The sequence below is a fragment of the Simochromis diagramma genome, unplaced genomic scaffold (genome assembly GCF_900408965.1).
Source record: "Simochromis diagramma unplaced genomic scaffold, fSimDia1.1 OVJJ01000330.1, whole genome shotgun sequence".
NCBI classification, from domain to species: Eukaryota; Metazoa; Chordata; class Actinopteri; order Cichliformes; family Cichlidae; genus Simochromis; species Simochromis diagramma.
The window spans coordinates 303007-321840 of NW_024386930.1; the positions used below are offsets into that span (position 1 = coordinate 303007).

At 39.2% G+C, this 18834-nt stretch overlaps 2 protein-coding genes across 4 annotated transcripts in view; both read right to left on the bottom strand.

The window, feature by feature from the left end:
- Nucleotides 1-124: 124 nt before the first annotated feature.
- Nucleotides 125-9940, bottom strand: cfap36 (cilia and flagella associated protein 36). 2 transcript variants are annotated; one of them, XM_040037046.1, is made up of 11 exons: nucleotides 9571-9940; nucleotides 9145-9209; nucleotides 8920-9021; nucleotides 6850-6964; nucleotides 6673-6760; nucleotides 4800-4959; nucleotides 4123-4216; nucleotides 3648-3829; nucleotides 2588-2752; nucleotides 2052-2171; nucleotides 125-1612 (listed from the first exon to the last, which is right to left on the bottom strand). In XM_040037046.1, the coding sequence occupies exons 1-11, from the start codon at nucleotides 9674-9676 to the stop codon at nucleotides 1529-1531; spliced, it is 1281 nt and encodes a 426-aa protein (XP_039892980.1). In that variant the 5' UTR covers nucleotides 9677-9940; the 3' UTR covers nucleotides 125-1528. The 2 variants fall into 2 exon arrangements, with proteins under 2 accessions (XP_039892980.1, XP_039892981.1); XM_040037047.1 differs by lacking the exon at nucleotides 2052-2171 and having other exon boundaries at nucleotides 9571-9936.
- Nucleotides 9941-13623: 3683 nt separating this feature from the next.
- LOC120736768 (inactive phospholipase D5-like) overlaps nucleotides 13624-18834 on the bottom strand; it is a 75757-nt gene continuing 70546 nt past the window's right edge. For both annotated transcript variants that reach the window (XM_040037044.1, XM_040037045.1), the window contains 5 exons: nucleotides 17594-17791; nucleotides 16787-16923; nucleotides 16488-16653; nucleotides 16301-16391; nucleotides 13624-14918 (listed from right to left, as the gene is read on the bottom strand). In XM_040037044.1, the coding sequence (XP_039892978.1) occupies nucleotides 14371-14918; nucleotides 16301-16391; nucleotides 16488-16653; nucleotides 16787-16923; nucleotides 17594-17791 (1140 nt within the window). In that variant the 3' untranslated portion in view covers nucleotides 13624-14370. The remainder of the gene's footprint in view (nucleotides 14919-16300; nucleotides 16392-16487; nucleotides 16654-16786; nucleotides 16924-17593; nucleotides 17792-18834) is intronic.

An 18834-nucleotide genomic window follows, 5' to 3' on the forward strand; every position in this document is an offset into this window, starting at 1 on the left:
AACTTTGCCGCAATAATTAGGGCAGTTATGAAAACAACAGGGGGTCCAACCTAGTACTTAAAAGGTCTAACTACTGAAGTGGGTAGGTTTTTATATATATATACATTCAAGTCTAGACTGCAGGTTGTTTCTAAAAAATATATTTTTTTATTAAACAGCATACACAATAACAACATTACAAATAAACTGGTGCATTATGGTTGATTGAAGTGAAGACTCTTGATTGGTTTGCAGATAAATACAGCACTCGTAGAAAGCACTCTTGGCCCCTGTATGAACATGTGATTGGTCATCTTGACAACTTGCACAGCTCTCTTAACTGCCAACGACGTACCAGCTTCCTTGTGGGAGTGCTAACAGTGGAAAACAATCTGTGCACTGGATCCAACTAATACTGCCTTCACCTCAGCGTAGAGTCCTCCCAAATCTGTACTCACTGATTCATCACGTCATGGCCAGTTACTGTTAACTGTTGCTAGAAGGAAATCAGCCAATGTCTGAATCCAAATCCAGCACTCCAAACATATTGACTAGTTTCAAAGTAGCAAAATGGGTTTCAGAAACTGTGAAGCAAGATTTTGTGCCATTACTGACGAGCATAGTGTTGCATATCTTCTGCTTATTTTCTTAATTGTCCTTCAATTTTTGAAAACAGAGGAAAAAAATACAACTATACACCCTTTTATTTGAAAAGTACAAAATGTCTAAATATCCTCTTTACCTGGGTATGTGACAAAAGAAATATTCAAATCTTCACAATTTTGCTTAAAAATGTCAAATTATGACAAAAATAATTAATACCTGTTTGGATTGATTTGTTGTCCAACGGCTAGACGTTTCTAAAAAGTAGTGTACAGACTGAAAAAACATTTTTTATTCCACTTTTTCAACCAATGGTCTACAAATGTAGCAGTTATACAGCACATTTTAAGTAGTAGTGCTTTGAAGCTATACTCAGTCATGCATTCACACACCAGTGCAGGTGGAGCTGCCAAGTAAGGTGCTGCCTTGCCATCAAGAAGAAACTGGGGTTCATTGTTCTGCTCACTAAACACACTTTGGCATGTGGTGGGGTTGTGGTCGCACCACCAAACCTGCAATTAGGGGCAACCTACTCTTCTCCTGAACCCACGATCCCCACAGTATAATTAAAGTCTGTCTAAAAATGAAAAGCAGAGGTTTCGGTACCGCTGGCAGGATATCGCTTGATATACAGAAGCACACAGCCCCTTGTGCTTTAGCTCAATTAACATTTTCTGAACTTAGTCCAATACAGAAAGTAGCTATCAGACCTTTAAATACTCCAGTGGTCTGTTAAGAGTAATGAGTGTCATTTAAAAACAAAGATGCTCTTTTTGCTACACAGAAAAGAACTCAGAAGATGGAAGAGCCCATAATTTTTGTCTTTAGAAAGAAAAGAGAAAAGATTTGCATTACGAAATATGCAGCAGTGTAAAGGAAGCCATGTGTTTGATTGCCAGAGTAAATAGATAAAATATAAGGGAGAATATTGCATTTTGAGGGGAAGTCATTTCTTGATCACTTCCTCTTTCAGCTTGTCGGCAAGGTGCTTTCTCTTCTCCAGCCTCTTTCTTTCCTCAGCAGATATCTCCTGTGAGAAGAGACCAGACCAGGAAGCAGTCAATACTCACCAGCAAAATAGGGAAAGTGGAAAAAGCAGCGAGAAAGGCGACTAAAATACAACCAAGCACATGTGTCTACATACAGTACACAAGCAAGAAAACTAAACACAGGCAGCTAGTACTGGAAACATTGGCATAGTAATCCTGTAACTTTGAGGTAAACAAGGTGCTGTCAGAGAATCGCATCTAATAAGGAATAAGAACTGAGTCAAGATCGATGATTTCAGTCAACACAAATCAAGATCAGATTCTCTTCAGTTTGTGGCAATAAAATTATTAATTTAGGGGGGAAAGATGCAGACCTTTAGTTGGTGATAATGAAGGGAATGATTACTACAAAGCAAAAGCAGATGAACACAAGACATGAACAAGTACAGTTGTTCACATCAGAGGCAGCTGATGGATCACCTTCTGACTGGAGGAGTGCTGTGCTGGAGGAGCACAGTGAAGAGTAGGTGGAGGAGGAGGAGAAGAAGGAGGATGAGGAGGGGAACAGGCCCCATTTCTCTGGGACTGACCCACTGCCTCCTGACAGGCCAGTCCAGAGCAGACACAAGTGGAAGTGGGTGGAAATGAAGAACAAGAAAAATAAGCAAATAAAACAAGTTGGAAGGGAAAAAAAAAACAAGAAGACAAAAAAAATTAAATGTAGGTTTAAGAAAATCAGGTGAAATATGGATAACTGGTGCTGGGTGAGGCATAATTCATAACCAGCGTCAAACTTAAATTTCTAATCTCTAAAGATAACTTTGAAGAACTTTAATAAGCCACTATGAGTATTAATGCATGAATGTGTGTCTAATTAAAAACATTGTATTCACTTCAACACAACTACTGCAAATTCCTGTTTCAACAGATAGAATTTGTGCCAAACTGCCTGCAGCAGTTGGATAAGCAACTTTATGAAGTGAGGTATGGAGAAGGAGGCGAGGACCTGCATTTACCGGGGTAGTGCTAGGTGCTGGTGTGGGACTGCTGGCTGCCTCCTCCGGCAAGGACGATTGCTTGGTTTTCTGCTGCTCTTTTCGGAGCGCGTGCAGCTTGTCCCTCTGCTGACGCAGATATGCCGCCCTCTGCTGGAGCTGCTCCTGCTGTGATACTGATAACTCCTGTACAGAAACGCAGGTGAAGCTCAATTATCATATTTCAACTTCAGCAATTACAGCTGCTCTCCTATCTCCCAAACTGTTTCCACAGTACATCTGCACATTTGATTTGGCACAGACTTTTACACCTCCTGACACAATCCTCACATTTATCCAGGCTTGGGACTGTTACTAGTCATTCTAGCATGCGGAGCTTTAGTCTCCTCCCAGTTTCAAACTGGCAATCTCTCACACATGAGGCATAAGGGCATGTAAACTTGTTATTGTCAAGTCTCTACATTTCTTTAAATCTCTTAGTCACACCCACTGCATGTTTGTTGAGTCCTTTTTAAAAACACCAAAATCAAAACATGTAATCTGCAACATTAGTAATACTACTGATGCTGCTGGTTTACATGACTTCCAGCATTAAAAATGTATCTCATCTGACTATGTGGGTTGGCTGTAGCTCAGGAGATAACGCAGGTCACCTACTAATCTGAAGGTTGGTGGTCACATTCACAACAAGACCTTACAAAGCATTGGTGAAATCACCGACAACACCTGTCTGTCTTTTATATACAGTCTATGCATTGGTGTTCCTCCCTTAAATTAATGCAGGTCATAATTTGCATTGTATTGTGATTATCTGTATCTATTGTACATATTTATGTTAGGTAGGGAAGTAAAAAAAATATCTGTATTTTATTTTGTTTTCTTTCAGTAATAGGTAATTCAGTTGTTTAAAACTAAATTATTGTTGTCTACCTAAAAGGAAATATTAAACCCTTCTGTTTAGAGTGCAATTGTGCTTTGGCACTGATCTTTCCTTCAGAGTGAGGATGATGCAAATTGCTTTTTATGTTATGCGCAGATTTCCTGTAATCTATGGGGTACGTCAGCAGTCTCACAGACTCACAGTATATGGCTTAGAGAAGCCAGCCTCCCTGTGTGCTTCCTCCAGCCACGCCTCGCTTGTAGTCTGGCTGCTGTTGCTCTGCTCCCCGGCATGAGGACTGCTGCTGATGGAGGGCTCACCAGACTTCACAGGAGCTCTCACAGCTGGCAGAACTCGGGATCCCACAGCATCACTACCACGATCTGTGGGCACATACACAAATGACTTTGATGAGCTGCCACTCTCGTGTTGGTTGTGTGTTTAAAATAAAACAAAAGATTAAAAAGCTTCACATGTTATCTGCAGCATTAGTAATACTACTGATGCTGCTCGTTTACATGATTTCCAGTAATAAAAATGTTTCTCATCTGACTATGTGGGTTGTCTGTAGCTCAGGAGATCAAGAATAATGTGGTATAGTGGAGTAATTTTATATAACAAGAAGAAAGAAAGAGTTCAGTTGGTCGCAAAGTGTTTGTCTTCTCTTCTAACTTACCTGTTGTGGGTTTAGAGGAGCTACTCCTTCTCTCAGCACCACCTCCTGTAGCAGCTGTCTTGCTCCCTTCTTTTCTAACTGGGTTACTGTTGACCTACAGGTGGGGATATGGGTGATGGAAAGAATGAATGAACATTTAAACTGTCTCCAAATAATGTGCAAAATCCACAAAACACAAACACTTCAAAGCTGCTTAATGATCCAATAATTAGGCTGGTATTTATATCTGTTAAGAGCAGAGGTCTACTATGCATTTTAGTTTTACCAGCATTTTCTCTCTGTTAGCTATCACAGACACAGCTGAACTGGCATTACTGTATTTCTAGTTAGTAAACTGCAGTGTACTTATTAATACATCCCTGATTAAAATCTTACTGCATGGGTGGTTCAACTTCATACTATGTTTTTCCAGTTACCAGTGTGGTGTGCTGATCATTAACCCATGCTTTCACCTTGGTGAAATTTAAATAGCACATTAAAAAAAAGTGATTTCAAGGTTAAAGGGGACTTCACAATAAGAATTGAGCTCAGGCACTCAATGGAAAAGTAGTTAGTGAGATTATGTGAGATAAAGTCCAACAAAAGGTAACACTGGCATGCACAAGAAGCCTCACTAAGATGCACTATTTGGCTGGTTCACAGGTCTTATTTAACTCATAGTGCTCATGATGCCTCACCTTGGCAGGGCTGATGTGTTGGCTGAGGGCGGAGGAGGTATTCTTGGCTTCATCACACTCTGCCATTAGCTTACTAGAGCAGCCACTGGAGGTGGAACCAACCTCTTTCTCTAATAGCAGCCTCCTGGACATTTCCTCATCATACTCCTCTTTTGACTTTCTACACAGGAATAAGCAGGAGAGAGAAAAAAAAAAGAAAGAGTTCAACATAAGCCTAGGACCAACTAACTGTTTAAACTTCACTATTTCAGCCCTGTTGCAAAACCTTTGGTCAAGAGCCCTCTCGAAGGGGTTCACAGTATGTTCAGTAGTTCAGGTGTGATAAGAGCATTGACAATTTAGAGGTAAGACTGTTCTATTGTCCAGTTAGCCCTTGGCTGACAGCACCAGTAGAAACTAGAAAAAGACAGCCGTGTCAGGGATTTCCATGTGGTAACCCTGTTTTGCCCCAACCAGCTCCCAGGCATCACCCGGGAATCACAGTCAGATCCTTTAATTTGATTTATTTAATAGCCTAAATTGTCTCAGTGGAGACTGCTGCAAAGCATTTACAAGTAGGTGTATGGAAACACAGAGATACTGTGACTGGAACTGTGCCTAGTCATAAATCCTGTGAGGATTTTTATAGGTTGATATTGACAGAACATAGATACATTTGAACTGTTGAGGATAAAACAATTAAACATAAACTTGCAGAATTAATACTAGTTTAAGACCCGTCATCAAAATAAGCGTCAGCTTCAGTGATGCAGTTCCAATCAGAGATTACGTAAAACAATTCCTTTATGATGCCACTTATATAGAAGAAACTATTGATAACCTGGAAAGGAGTAGGGGCAGCATAGTGGACCGCTGATAAGGTTCCCTGGTATGACAAAAGGGATGAAACCATCGTTTTTCTCAGCTGCTTGTTTAGTGTCAATCCCTCCAACCTAAATTAGCTGGATCCTAAGGAGCTTAACTGTGGTCCCATTAGACTCGGTGTGTTCTACTTGGCCAGGCACTCAATAGCAAAATCCCATTAGAGAAGAGTGATAGGAGCTTTGGGAAGCCTTCAGGAAGTGCAATGGATGCATAAAGAAAATGTGGAAATTTCTTAATGGTATAGTGAGGAACAAAAGCCTCATATCTACTATAAAATTAACTGAATTACCTGAAAAGTAAAATTAGTAAACACCTACTGACTAATGTAAATGTGAAATTTCAGCCTAAATACAAAGAAAAAGAATCTATTCAGTTAAGAATAATTGAGAAAAAAAAATGGGGATTGAAGCTGGTAATTCCCGTCAGAGTTGTTAAGCAAATACATTCCTAATTAATGTTAACTTGGAATACAAATAAATAGAGCAGCACTTTTTTAGTCTGTTGTAGAAATGATCAAAAACTGTTTCCATGAAATTCCCGTCAGAGACTGTTCAAAATCTGGCTCATAGGAATTCTAAAATTATCCTTTCAACAGATGTGCCATAAAAACACGAAGAGCCACAGCATTTAAAAAAACATTAGAGTGCTCTTAAGGTGGCACAGTGAACTGTGAGGATGTTTCTGTGAAAGGGTGAATGAGATGTCAGGTTCAACAGAACTAGTGATGGTCCACAGTCAGTAAAAAACTATGTGGGGAAAGATAGTTGAGCAGGTACTGGCTCGTTTTGGCGTTCACTGATTGATTCACCTGTGAAACAAACTAACTGAACCAGACACTCACTAAGGGTTTTCTTACAGTCACATATTGAAATATCAACAATCCTAAATCTTCAAATCGGCCATTCGAATAGCTTTACACAACAAATAAAAGTTTATTTTTGGGACACCAGTAAATGTTATGTCAAACACTGAAGGAGTCAGATACCGCAAGAATGACAGAGCGACTTACTTAAGAACCTCCTGCAGGATTTTCATCTCTTGCTGTTGCAACTCTGTCATGACGTCCACACCATCAGTCAGACACTCTGGGAGGGCCCCTACACACGCGAAGACATTTAACCTACAGCTGAGCGTTTGGCTCCGCAAGTGTGTGTTTGGATTTGCTTTACATGTTAATCCAGCCTACCGTTCCTTTCTTTAATGACCCTGAGGGCTTGGAGCTGCAGCTCCATGTTCTTGTGAACCATCAATGAGCGAAAGATCTGGAAGTCATCTGTAGCCAGAACTGGCTGGAATACTGCCTGAAGAACAAAAAAACAGAACATCAGTGACGTAGTCCGTTCACAGGTTGTAGTAATGTGTGAAATAGTTGTTGTTTTCATTGACTGGCTTTATTGAACAAACTACTGAGAATTATTATCTATTGAGAAGACAATGAGGCAATGTCAATGTCATATCCAAGACGAATTTAAACTCTGAACAATGCAGGAGGAGAAGCAATTCTTGTGAAAATGAAAATTTTCCATAAAACAACCAATATTACCCTGACCTTAAACATAATTTGGGTGAAGGCTCATCAGGTGATCACTTTGTGCAAGTTTAGTTTATTAAATACTGCCATGGAAGAGTAGCGTGTCCTGTTGATCATGGACAAACCTTACTGGGCCTTCAGTCCAATAAAAACTATGTAAAAAGTTTGTGTTCATATCACATGATAATGAAGACTGAGTGTGTGCTTATAGAAGAGACACAAGTGTAAAATTCAAATTATATTCTGCATCAAAATCTATTCAATAAGACTTTTTTTTTTTTTTCACAATTCCAATGTCGTCCAACTGATCACTGCCAGTGGTAATACATGGACATGGTCTATATTTTTGGACATTTTTGCTTTAGTTCTGGCAACTCGTCAGTTTCACCAAAACAGTTTCAGTCTCTCATAAACACAAAAAAACAACTATATTGTGAAGTATTTGACTCAATAACTAAACACAGAGGAAGACTGAAAACACAGTGACTCCTAATGAAGTGCAGCTTGAAGATGATTTCTTTTGATAAGTCTGCTTTGTGTAATAAACATTCAGACACAGTATAACACTTCATGGTGCTAAGGTTGTAGTACTTACAGAGGACTTACATTAATCTAAACTAATGTGATAAAATGGAAACAACCGTTTAACCCTTCCTTAATTGATGGCTCAATTCAGAACTAAGAAATGTGTTTTCTGAGGAAAAAGCTCAGTTTGACTATGTTTACAGCAACAGATAAAAAAGCAGAAACAAAAGACAAACATCTCAAACTAATTAGGTTATTTGGCAACAGGGTAAGTAACAGAATGAGTATAAAAACAGTGCATTAGTGATACCAAATCTTTTAGAAGTAATGACTGCAGAGATTCTCCAGTCTGTATAAAAGGGCTTGAGCAAATGCTCAGAAATACATTTGCAAAGAGTTTTCATCATTTTGATATTTAAAACGGCTAAAGATTCAGAAAATCTGGAAAATGACCATGATTTCAGGATTTCAGGAGGGAATATCAGCATGGGATCAGGAATAATTCCAAAACAAACACTGTCAGATCACAACTTGCATTGATAAATGCAACTTAAAATTATCATGCAAAGACAAAATGTACCTACACAAATCCAGAAACACTTATCTGGATGCTAAGCTCATTTAAGGTAAACTAGGGGACAATAAAAAACAAAACAAAATAAAAAACACTGTCCTCTTGGTTTTGAAGTTCGTTTTGGAATTTATAGATGTATAGATGTATGTATAGATGCTATGCCTTCAGCCAAAAGAGAAAGAATCATTTAACTTAGTGCACAGTTCAATCGCCAGTATCCATGGTGGTGTGGGGGTGAATGAGTTTGCATCTGTAAAAGCACAATATATATACAGGCTTTGCTTATTTCAGTAAGACAATGTCAACCAAACTCAGCATCTGAAAAGTAGTAAGTACCTGACATGTCAAGACCTGTCAGCTATTGAAAACATCTGATGAACTATGCAGCAAAAAACACAGCAAAGACGGCCTTAGACAGCTGGAATGTTGTATAACGCAAAACTGTAAATGTTTCAAATTAAATGGAAACCCCTCCAAACTCATTTTTTAAAAACGTGTTGTTGGCATCAAGCAGTGGGCTTGATGCCAGCAACACTGGGCTTATGTAAGCAAATCCTATCCCTGATTCTCAATTCAGGTTAGCTGGCAGAATGACAGTGGTGTGCAAGCAGGAAACTTAAGAGTACCTCCAGAGCTTTAGACTTGGCAAAGGGAGAAGTACACGCATCCAAAAACTGCTGCTCGTTGATGCCAACCTCCTGCATGTAATTCTCCAACAGCTTCTCCACCTACGAAAGCAAAGCAGCTCACAGCAGTCCATTCTGACGAGTCAGCAATATGAAACTACTACTGACTGATGCTGAAGCAATGCACGACATTAGCCAGATTGTAGTAATCACAACTGAACTCACCAATTTCTTATACTGCTCGTGGATTTCTGTGTATGCCAACTTATTCTCATCTTCGTCGTCAAAAACTGAAATATTGAAAACACACAGTTGACAGAAATGAATTGTGTCCATGGAAATATTTTATAGACTTAGCTAGATGCACTGACTTTAGCACGCAGAAAAGTTAAACATGTAAAACCTGTTTATAGGTCCGCTTATATGCAGATGTTTGTTGTATTTGGTGTCGTAGGATTTGCTGTCGTTGTTTCCGCTCGTATCATATGTAAATGTACAGGAGGAGAAAGTCTAGTACTAAACTTGAGTGGATAGACTATCAGACAGCATCGCTGTTACACGTTAGCGTTAGCTTAGCCGCAGCGCTAACGGTGCACAGCTCCAGAGAGGCTTAAAGTCTCAGACTAAAATCACCTCATAACCTGTTTTTACCTGTGCATTTGTTTTCCAAAAAGTCCGTTACAGGAACGACCCATTCGGGACTTCCAAGGTAGCCAACGATGCTTTCTAAAACCCATTCACTGTCGTCCTCAGCCATGTTGGTCGCAGCTGGCGGGCGTAAGCAGCAGCAGCAACAACAACAAAGGCAGCAGCGGCAGCCCTGACACAGTGTTGTTCTTCAGGTCGGCGCGTGCAGCACAGCTCACACAGATGGGAAAACACATCTGGTTTATCGTCCCTCATTAACTAGTCCGCACGAGTCTCGGAGGCTGCTTTTTCCATTCTGGACAAGGTGAGAAATGCGCAGTCATGAATTTGAGAATGGCGAGTGGTGACGCCTAATTGGTTGCTAAGGTAACCATTACGTCAGTCAGCTACTTCTGCCTGGACGAAGCAGAGCCCTCCACTGGCACTGAGACGGAGGAGCCGCTAAAGTAAGCATTAAAAACTCCCCACAGTCCCAAACCTGCAGTTACTGGAAATATCACAAAAACAAGATAAAACAAAAATTAATTCTGCATCGTTCGCTCATTGTATATAGATTACTGAGTCTTTTGTTTGTACTTTTTGTTGCCATTTAGCGTGTGCTATCTCAAAAAGGAAATGTATGGTGAACCAAACGTTTTCAGATTCTACTCCCTTTATTTGTTGTTTTTATGCTTCACATAAAAATGAAATTACATATAGTAGAAATATAAGTTAAAATGAAATAAATAGTATGAGTGTTAAATATTTCAAAAATATTACTATGCAGAAATCTCGAGTAACCCCTCATTTCTTTATATTATGCTGGGAATCAGCCTTTACTATTCTCTTTTTTTGAAGGTCTGATGATGGAATTAATTTGTCCTCCTGTTCTCTTGCACATTTTGCCAACTTATGTCATGTTTTCAGCCACTAGCAGTTTGGGAAATACATTGATCATCCAAAAAATACTCTTTTGTGTTGATCAAACTATGTTATCTTTGGGAATTTTCATAGATTTAAAGAAATGGGAAGAAATGATGAACCTTTGCAACAGGCTAGTGGTAACAAAACAACTTAAATTGGTTCTTTGTATGTTGTCTGTCTACAACAGAGGTTTAAGTGGCTTAAGAAACAACAACAACAATGACAAAAATGTTCCTTTGAAAATAATCGGGTACAAGGATTTGAAACGAGTGAGAAAAAAAAGCCAGTGCAAAAAGAAGAACTATGACTCAAGACCACTTTAAAAATTAGACGAATGTCTGGCTCCTTGGAAGCAAAATATAAAGAAATGAGAGTTGACTCAAGACTTTTGCACATTCCTGTACGTAGATTATGTTTTAAGTTGGCCGTGGTACTAATTTTAATCTCACATTAGCTTCATCCTGTGGCAAATCTAATTATTATGGTATTTTATGGTAAATATGATTGTAATTATTAAATATGATTATGATGATTATTGTTATTCGCCATCCTGTGGTAAGGCTTCTTTGATTGTCCATTCTGGTTACACAGGGCCTTGTCTGTGTAACCTGAATGTGCAGCGATGTACTAAGGATTAACTTCTGAGGTAAGCCCCTTTACTTAACGAAAGCCAGATCACTAAACAGACACACATACACACACAAACGCACAGAGAAACATAAGCTAAGATGCTTATTTTTTATTAATAGTAAAAATCGAGTGATCACATAATTTAGTAGTGTGCATTGACAAGGATATTCAATAAATATACATTCCTTCTGTATCTTTAAAGGTACAAGATTTCATTATTAGCATCATCTCAAGAAAGGCTCATAGCTACTGTGCACAGCTTATAAAGGCAAGGCATGCAAGCAGCAGTCATGCCGAAAAAACATACTAAAGGTAGGCAACATTTAAAAAGCTTTACAGGCAGTATTTGAAATCTATCTCTCGGTAATAGTGCTTTGTTTTGCTAAAATAAGCAGTTCTGCCCTTCTGTGTACAAGAAAAATATGATCTGTTACAGAGTTTTCACTAAAAAATGAACATTTCGCTGGAGCAATGGACAGGCAGACAACACACAATTCAGAAACATTCCAGTTTGTTTTTTTGTGTTTTTTTTAAATTTTGCTCTGACTCTATAAGTTGCATGTAGCAGATTTTAAACCACTTAAATCTTGGCATCTGTGTACTCTGTACTGTGTACAGAGCTGATATAATCCCCACTGTAACTGGAAAAAGATTTGTTTTCCAAAACAGAATAGTTACAAAACACAAAAACCATAAAAAACCTCGGCAGAATGCAGTACCAGCGTTACCCCCCTCCCCATATGACAATCATAGATTATAGCAGCGTATAGTAGTGAATCTGACTCCAGGTCAGCTGGCAGATAAGCATTACAGTGTGGTGACACAGTGCTTTACACATAGATATTATTATTGTCATATTCTCAAAGTCTACTCACTTGGTATGGAGAAGTTATGCTACAAATAAAAAACGACTGTGTTTGTCATTTAAGGATACTTTTATGAAGTAATTATTATAGATAGATACGTGGCTGTGTCTTGCACAGAAAGCTATAGGTTCTTAGGGTACACATAAGTAGTAAAAAAAAAGTTTTTTGCTTTTCAGAATGAAATAATTTTTTAAATGGTATTATTATTGTTTATAGTTTATACATTCTGGTGTGAAAGAATCGCTCTCAGGATAGAGTCAGTTAAGTGTTATCTGATAAAACACACACATGCTCATGGAACTGCCTGTTATGCATGTTACACGTGCATAAAATCAGCAGATGTGAACCAACATGTTGCTTGATCAAGGCTGAATTTTTCATTTAACATTTAATAGCAACTTTTAAGTGAAAGCAAGTAACTTGCCTCGTGACATCCACTAGATGGCAGCAGCTACCCAAGTTTCAACTGACTCGATATTGGCCAACAAACATTTGAAATCCTAAGCCCCTGAAATGAAGAAAACTGGACTTCCTTTTGATCCATGTGCCAATTTAAAAAGATCCAGCTGCCTTCACGTAACATGCTTAGGACTACCACGGCGTGGATGACTGAGAACCTCGACAGAGATTCGTTTTTCAAATGGTACACAGCCTGAAAAATAACCAAACCCCAGATATTGTTTTAGGGATGGAACTAATGTTTTGTTTTCATTGCTGATTAAATTGCTAATATCTTTATTAGTTGGATCAAGAAACGTCACCTCATATATTAATGATAGAAAATTACTGTTTATGTAATTAATACATTATCAGAATACTTGTCAATTAATTCTCTCCTGAAATCAGACGTAACACTGATGATGCATGTGGCGCCGTCATGTTAAACACTCCATAGCAACACATATATACATTTTAGACAAAGACATCCCTACGATTTTCTCTCTGGTGGTGTTTTTGACTTTACTCAGTTAATGGCTTTGAAAGTTGAAAAAAAACCTTCTGTATTATTATAAATCCCACAAGAATCATTTCTAAAGGTTACACTGGTAGCAAAGAGTGTGTAAACATGCAATCATTCGAAATGCAAATAAATGTTGCTTCAAGCTTTCAGTCAAGTATAAACTAAAGATGCTAGATTTGTAGCTCTATCTCCACAAGATAAAGGGAATATATATTCTGTCACAGGCATGACATTACAGGCCAACATGTCCTTGAGGTTAAAATACAGCAACTGCCTCTGTCAAGCTCTGTTAAAAATTCATTGTATTGATTTGGTTGACAGCAGAGACCCTCTGGCCCCTTTCGTCTTAACGCTACTTCAGTATTTGTTCAATAAGTCACAATGCTGGGTTTGAAAGGATACTACAGATATCCGTGCAATCCACCTCTAATCCCAGGATTTGTTTATGGTTATCGATAATGATCTTTTAAGACCCTTCTGGATCATTAGCTCCCCCTCCTTCCACCATAAAAGACCACAGCTTGCTTTATTGAAAGTAGTGGCTGATGGAGGATGCTAAGCCATCAAATGCATCATCTAATTCAGTCATGCAGTGGAACAATGCACCCATATTCATACTTCTGGGAATGGAAATAAAACATGGTGGACATGGTTTGAGCAATCCCTTAAAAGGCGCACTTCATCAGCTTTTTTTTCTAAAACAACTAATGCTTACAATTAGAGATCAATACATTACTTGGCTCAGCCACATGAAGCTGTTTGTTTCCAGGAAGCCGATTAAACTTGTATTTCAGTCTCTGCTTAATTGTTGTTTTTAAGAATTTTGCAATTTAAATAATGTTCTGGTGTGAGTGAATACTATGGGAAAAGCATAAACCTGTTTACTTTAGGCTAACATATTCAAGACCATTGAGAGCACAGAGGCAGTTAGAGATCTGCAACAGCTTAAGGTGTGTGGTGACCTGTGTGTGGTGAATTCTGAATGCCAGATGTAGCGACTGTAGCTACATATGCTAACGTGCCTCCTGCCCCTTCACATGCAGCTGTTATCCCTCCTTTTAAAGGGTGATTAATTATGAATGTTAGCTTAAGTGACATACAATATTTAGGCAATCAGTGCAATTTATTTCCTTTCCTGGGAGATCTAAACAAGGACAAAAAATAATATATAAGTTGTAAGGTTGTAAAATATTATTAGCCTATTAATCAGAATTCTAAACCAAAATGATTTGGTTTCATTTGTAAAGAATCAAAAGTGCCAGCCTGCTGTGGAGCATTTACTTTCCTTCCTGAGTTCTTCCTTTTATCAAGTCCTGCAAACCAGATACCTAAATTTGAAAAGTGTCTTTCTATAAAATCACAATAATAAACTGCTACAAAGACCCAGTGTTGGAAGTCCATTGCCACTGGAGGAAAGAAGTTCTTCAAACATGATTTTTGTGGTCACACAAATCCATTGGTGATCTCTCTGCCACCACTGCTCTCAGCGGACTGACTGGGTAGTTCCATTGGATTGTCGGCGTTACCTTTTATTTCTACCTGTTTTTGGTCAAAGTGACTCATTTTCATTTGACTCCTCTCTTGGTAGTTGTCCATAACTGGCACTAACCCACTAGCAGCGCCTTGTCGAGTAAGTTTGCTCAGTCTGTCGTTACGGTGCCTTGTTTCGTCCGGTGTCTGTCCAACAACTTTGTGATGATTTCTTGGTAGTATAGATCCTTTATTATGCTGCCCTTTCCGAATAGGCAGTGGTCCATCGCGTAGCTGGCTGGCTTTGAGGAACACCATTGGTTTGATCTGGTGCTTGTTGCAAACCAGGAATTTATTAGCCTGCAGGGGGATGGTGTACTGTGAAAACCAGTCCCGCTCAAACGCAGCCTGTAACTGCTCCACGACGGTGAAGTTCCTGCCGTCGATATCTTCTAGCTTACTGATCACAAGGCCTGCTCCTGCATTAAAGGTAAACTCATCCCCCTCCCAGTCAAGATTACCTGTCAGGAAATAGACCACAGTGAGAAACACAAATGACATCGCAGTTTTGGGTAACTTGTAGATGGAACTGAAGAACTGAAAAGCATATCTGAGTTTATAGACTGTAAATCAAAGTGGAAATTGTTCCGATGAACTCATTTGCAACCAAACGGTGATGATTAATATAACTTGTGGGTTTTAGGTCTGTATATTTAACCTGCATTCTCTTCACTTTCCAGCAGGGAGAGTCTCCTTGAGTGGGGTGATATGTGACAGGAGCAGCATGAGGGTAAGGTAAAGGAAGGTTTACATCGCAGTAGTGAGAACTGCTATAGTTTGAAGAGAGTGGCACAAATAAAAAGGCAGGAGGCAAAAGATTAGAAATGAGTACATCACCTAGACAACAAATTAGACACTTCCCTGAATATAGACGAACTGTACAAAAAGGGGCAAAGTCGCCTCTTTTTGTTAAGAAAACTGCATCTTTAGTACAATGCTGCAGATGTTCTATCAGTCTGTGGTGGCAAGTGTGCTGTTCTGTGCTGCAGCCTGCTGGTGAGGCAGCATCAGGAACAAGGAGGCAAGAAGGCTGGAGGAAAGCTGGCTCTGTTATTGGAGCCAGACTGGACATGCTGAAGGAGGTGAAAGAAGGATACACACTAAAGATGTTAGAAGCCATCCTGAACAACTCTGAGCACCTACATTATAAAATCTTTATGGAACAAAAAAACATCCGTCATTTTGTTGATGATACAGTGGCTACATTAGGTTTTTATATTCAGTCGATGGGTGCCACGGACTTTCCTGTCTTGGATGCTCACTGTCTGGTTATTGTTTTCCATAAAAATGGATCAACATCCAGATTTTGGAGATGATTTAGCCGAATTTCAGAGACTGGACCACATGCCTCAAACACTGTTCATACTTGCACCATACGTACATTTGCTCTAGTTTTGTGCAACACCCTCCCTCCTGCCTCTAGCAAAGGTATCAGGTGAACTTGCCAGGGTTACGAGATGCAGCAGATCCTCAGCGAGGCTTTCCCCAAATCACAGTGTCTGGCCTAGCTTGTTGCTTCATTATCACTAAATTATTTTAATTTGTATTTAGGGTTGTTATCCTGGTTAGTGATGAAGCTTAAACAAATGAAGCACACATATAATTAACCTCTGAACATCTGATTATAGTGTTTTTGACCTTAGAGTGCCAGTACAGTCATTTCCCCTTGTATTTTTTTTTCATCTGTGTTAGGCAAATTTCCTCATCATATTGATCTTTTATTCTCACTGTCAGAAAGAAAACAAAAGAGGAAGTATTCCTTTAGGTCCACTAAAAATAGGTCATAGGCATAAAGTGAGCAGACATATAGGCCACAGTCATAAAGTCTAGTCGATGAGCTCACCTAAATAAATGGCTCTGTCTGTAACCATAAACCTGTTGTGGTTTATTCCTTCGAGACTGACATCCCTCTGGCCCCTGGGGTTGAAGAATTTCTGCACACACGTACACACACATGCACAGTTATGCAGTGAGCTTTGATAAAGAGTATCTGTAGAGATGAAAATAGTGCATATTGGCCCTGAACTTACAGCTTCTAGTGAGCAGTTGGCCTGCTCCATGCACAGACTCCTCAGGGACCAGATGAAGTTGAAAGTTAGCGGATGAGTCTTTTCCGAGCAACTTATCAGCAGACGGACTCGTACATTCCTCAGGATCAGAGCCTCTCTTATAAGGCTGTCGATACGCGACCAGTACCTTGGCACAGATACAAATACACGCAGAATTAGGCATGCAGCTGGTCCGGCACATACGCAGTTTAAACACTGCACTCAAGCCACTGGTGATAAATGCCTGCCAAGTCACTGTGCGGCAGCATATTTGCTCTAACCTGCTGGTGTTTCTGCCGATGAGGGGCAGGTAATCAGTGATGGAGATATATATGAAATGGTTGGCTTCTTGGATGACCCTGGCAATAGCTTCCAGATCACTGCTGCGATGTTTGGGAATGAAAACATCCGGTGAGCTCTGTCAACAGAGAATTAGGGAATGTTGGTGTTGCGTACTCCTCTTTAAAGATACACACAACAGTGATCACAAGAGCATTGTGTGAACAGATAATTATTACCACAGGAATCTTCGTAAACTACAGAGTTGCCACTGTGATCATTAAAGCTGTTATAATCATAATAACTGACTGAGCTTTCCTCGTTATTATCATTGTAAATGAGCATCAGGGTTTCTCGTTGTGTGAATAAGAGAGGATTAAAGTTTCAGTTTTAACTTCCTTGCTGACAGGCACTGTACCCTATGAATGATTAACTCAGAGTGTGTGCTTGAGTGTGCTTTTTGTGTTTATTTAATATTACTGAAATGGACAGCTTAGCCGAATCAACATTTTTTTTCTGCTGGATCACCATCACTCTTGTCCAAGAAGATAAGGACACTGAAAGACACAGCATCCTGCAGAGGACTCTATGAAAAATTAACGTTCCCTCTCCTAAGCTGTCGCCACCACTGCAGGCAGCTTTTACACTAATGTGTACTGCACGCACTTATATTTATGTCTAATTTCAGCAAATATGTATTGTAATTTACCAAAAGTTGGGGTTTTGGACTCCAAAAAATGTGTGTTTGCTACATGAACCAATGAATTAATTCATTTATAATGCAAACTAATACTTTAAATGTTACTTACAGAAACATAGGCCAAGGCTTTTGTGCCATTGATTATGAGATTCAGTGGCGTGTCTCTGTTGGATACAGCAAATAGGCGCTTGGACCAGAAGGAGGGAATAAAGTCTTTATACTGGAGACCCCAGTAGAGACTGAACACTTTGTGGAGGTCCAGAGCCAGACAGCTGCAGTTGTACACCAACACACCCAGCTCCTTCCTCTAAAAAACAAACAAAAAAATAAACAAACACATTTTGTAGAGCAAAACAACAATTGAAACCGGCAGCATTCACATAATTAAAGATGTATATCTTCATTTTTGCCTTTAGTTATTTGAATCAGCCTTTGCCTATCATCTCCATCAACATTTACCTTCCAACTAATATTAACCTGTTTTTACTGTTTTAACACTTTTATGCATTCATCTACATACACACACATTTCTCTGATATTTCCACGTCAGGCCATATTGTCCGCATGCCTAATTCAATTCCAAGCCTTAGTCTATCCTGACAAAAACAGCAGGGAATGTAAATATGCCGCAGTGAGCCTTTCTGTTCCTGATCTTCTTTTTTGCTCTCAGTACCATTTCAAAGTGGCACTTGTCATTTTTTTGATTCTCACCACACAGTTCTTGGAGTCACCTTTTCTTTCTGTCATTCTACACAACCCAGCAGTGTTCACATGAGTAAAGCATTTCTAATAAATTCTTCTCTTGCAGCTCATGTGTTACTAAACTCTTGCCATTGTCTTTTTAAAAAAAAACGCGATTATATGCACTCCTCAATAGACTAAAAATCTAGTCCATAACCTATTTTCATAGATATCTACAGAAATAAGGAAGGAAAAGAACAATGTCAGTCTGTTTGTTTTGTGGCCTAATTTAAATACAATGTAGCATCAATATAAGCCTGGCTGAGAATGCATCAAACATGCTGAACTGACAAATACTTTTGAATAGTTACCTTGTGCTCCTTGCAGTTCATCTTCCTAAATTAAGGCCCTCACTAACAAACGGTCTCACACTTTAATGAGCTGTCTACCTTTGAAAAACAGATGAAAGATTCCGGATTCTCTATTTTTGGACGCCATCTCCTGCGCTCACAAAAACATATACACAGATATAAACTGACTGTGTGCTAACTATTGTTCTCTGTTAGGTACACTTTGCTAGTAACACTTGGACCTACAGAAACATCTACACAGATATAGTTGAACCCCCTTTTGCCTTCAACAGTTGCTTTAGTTCTTTGTGGCACAGAT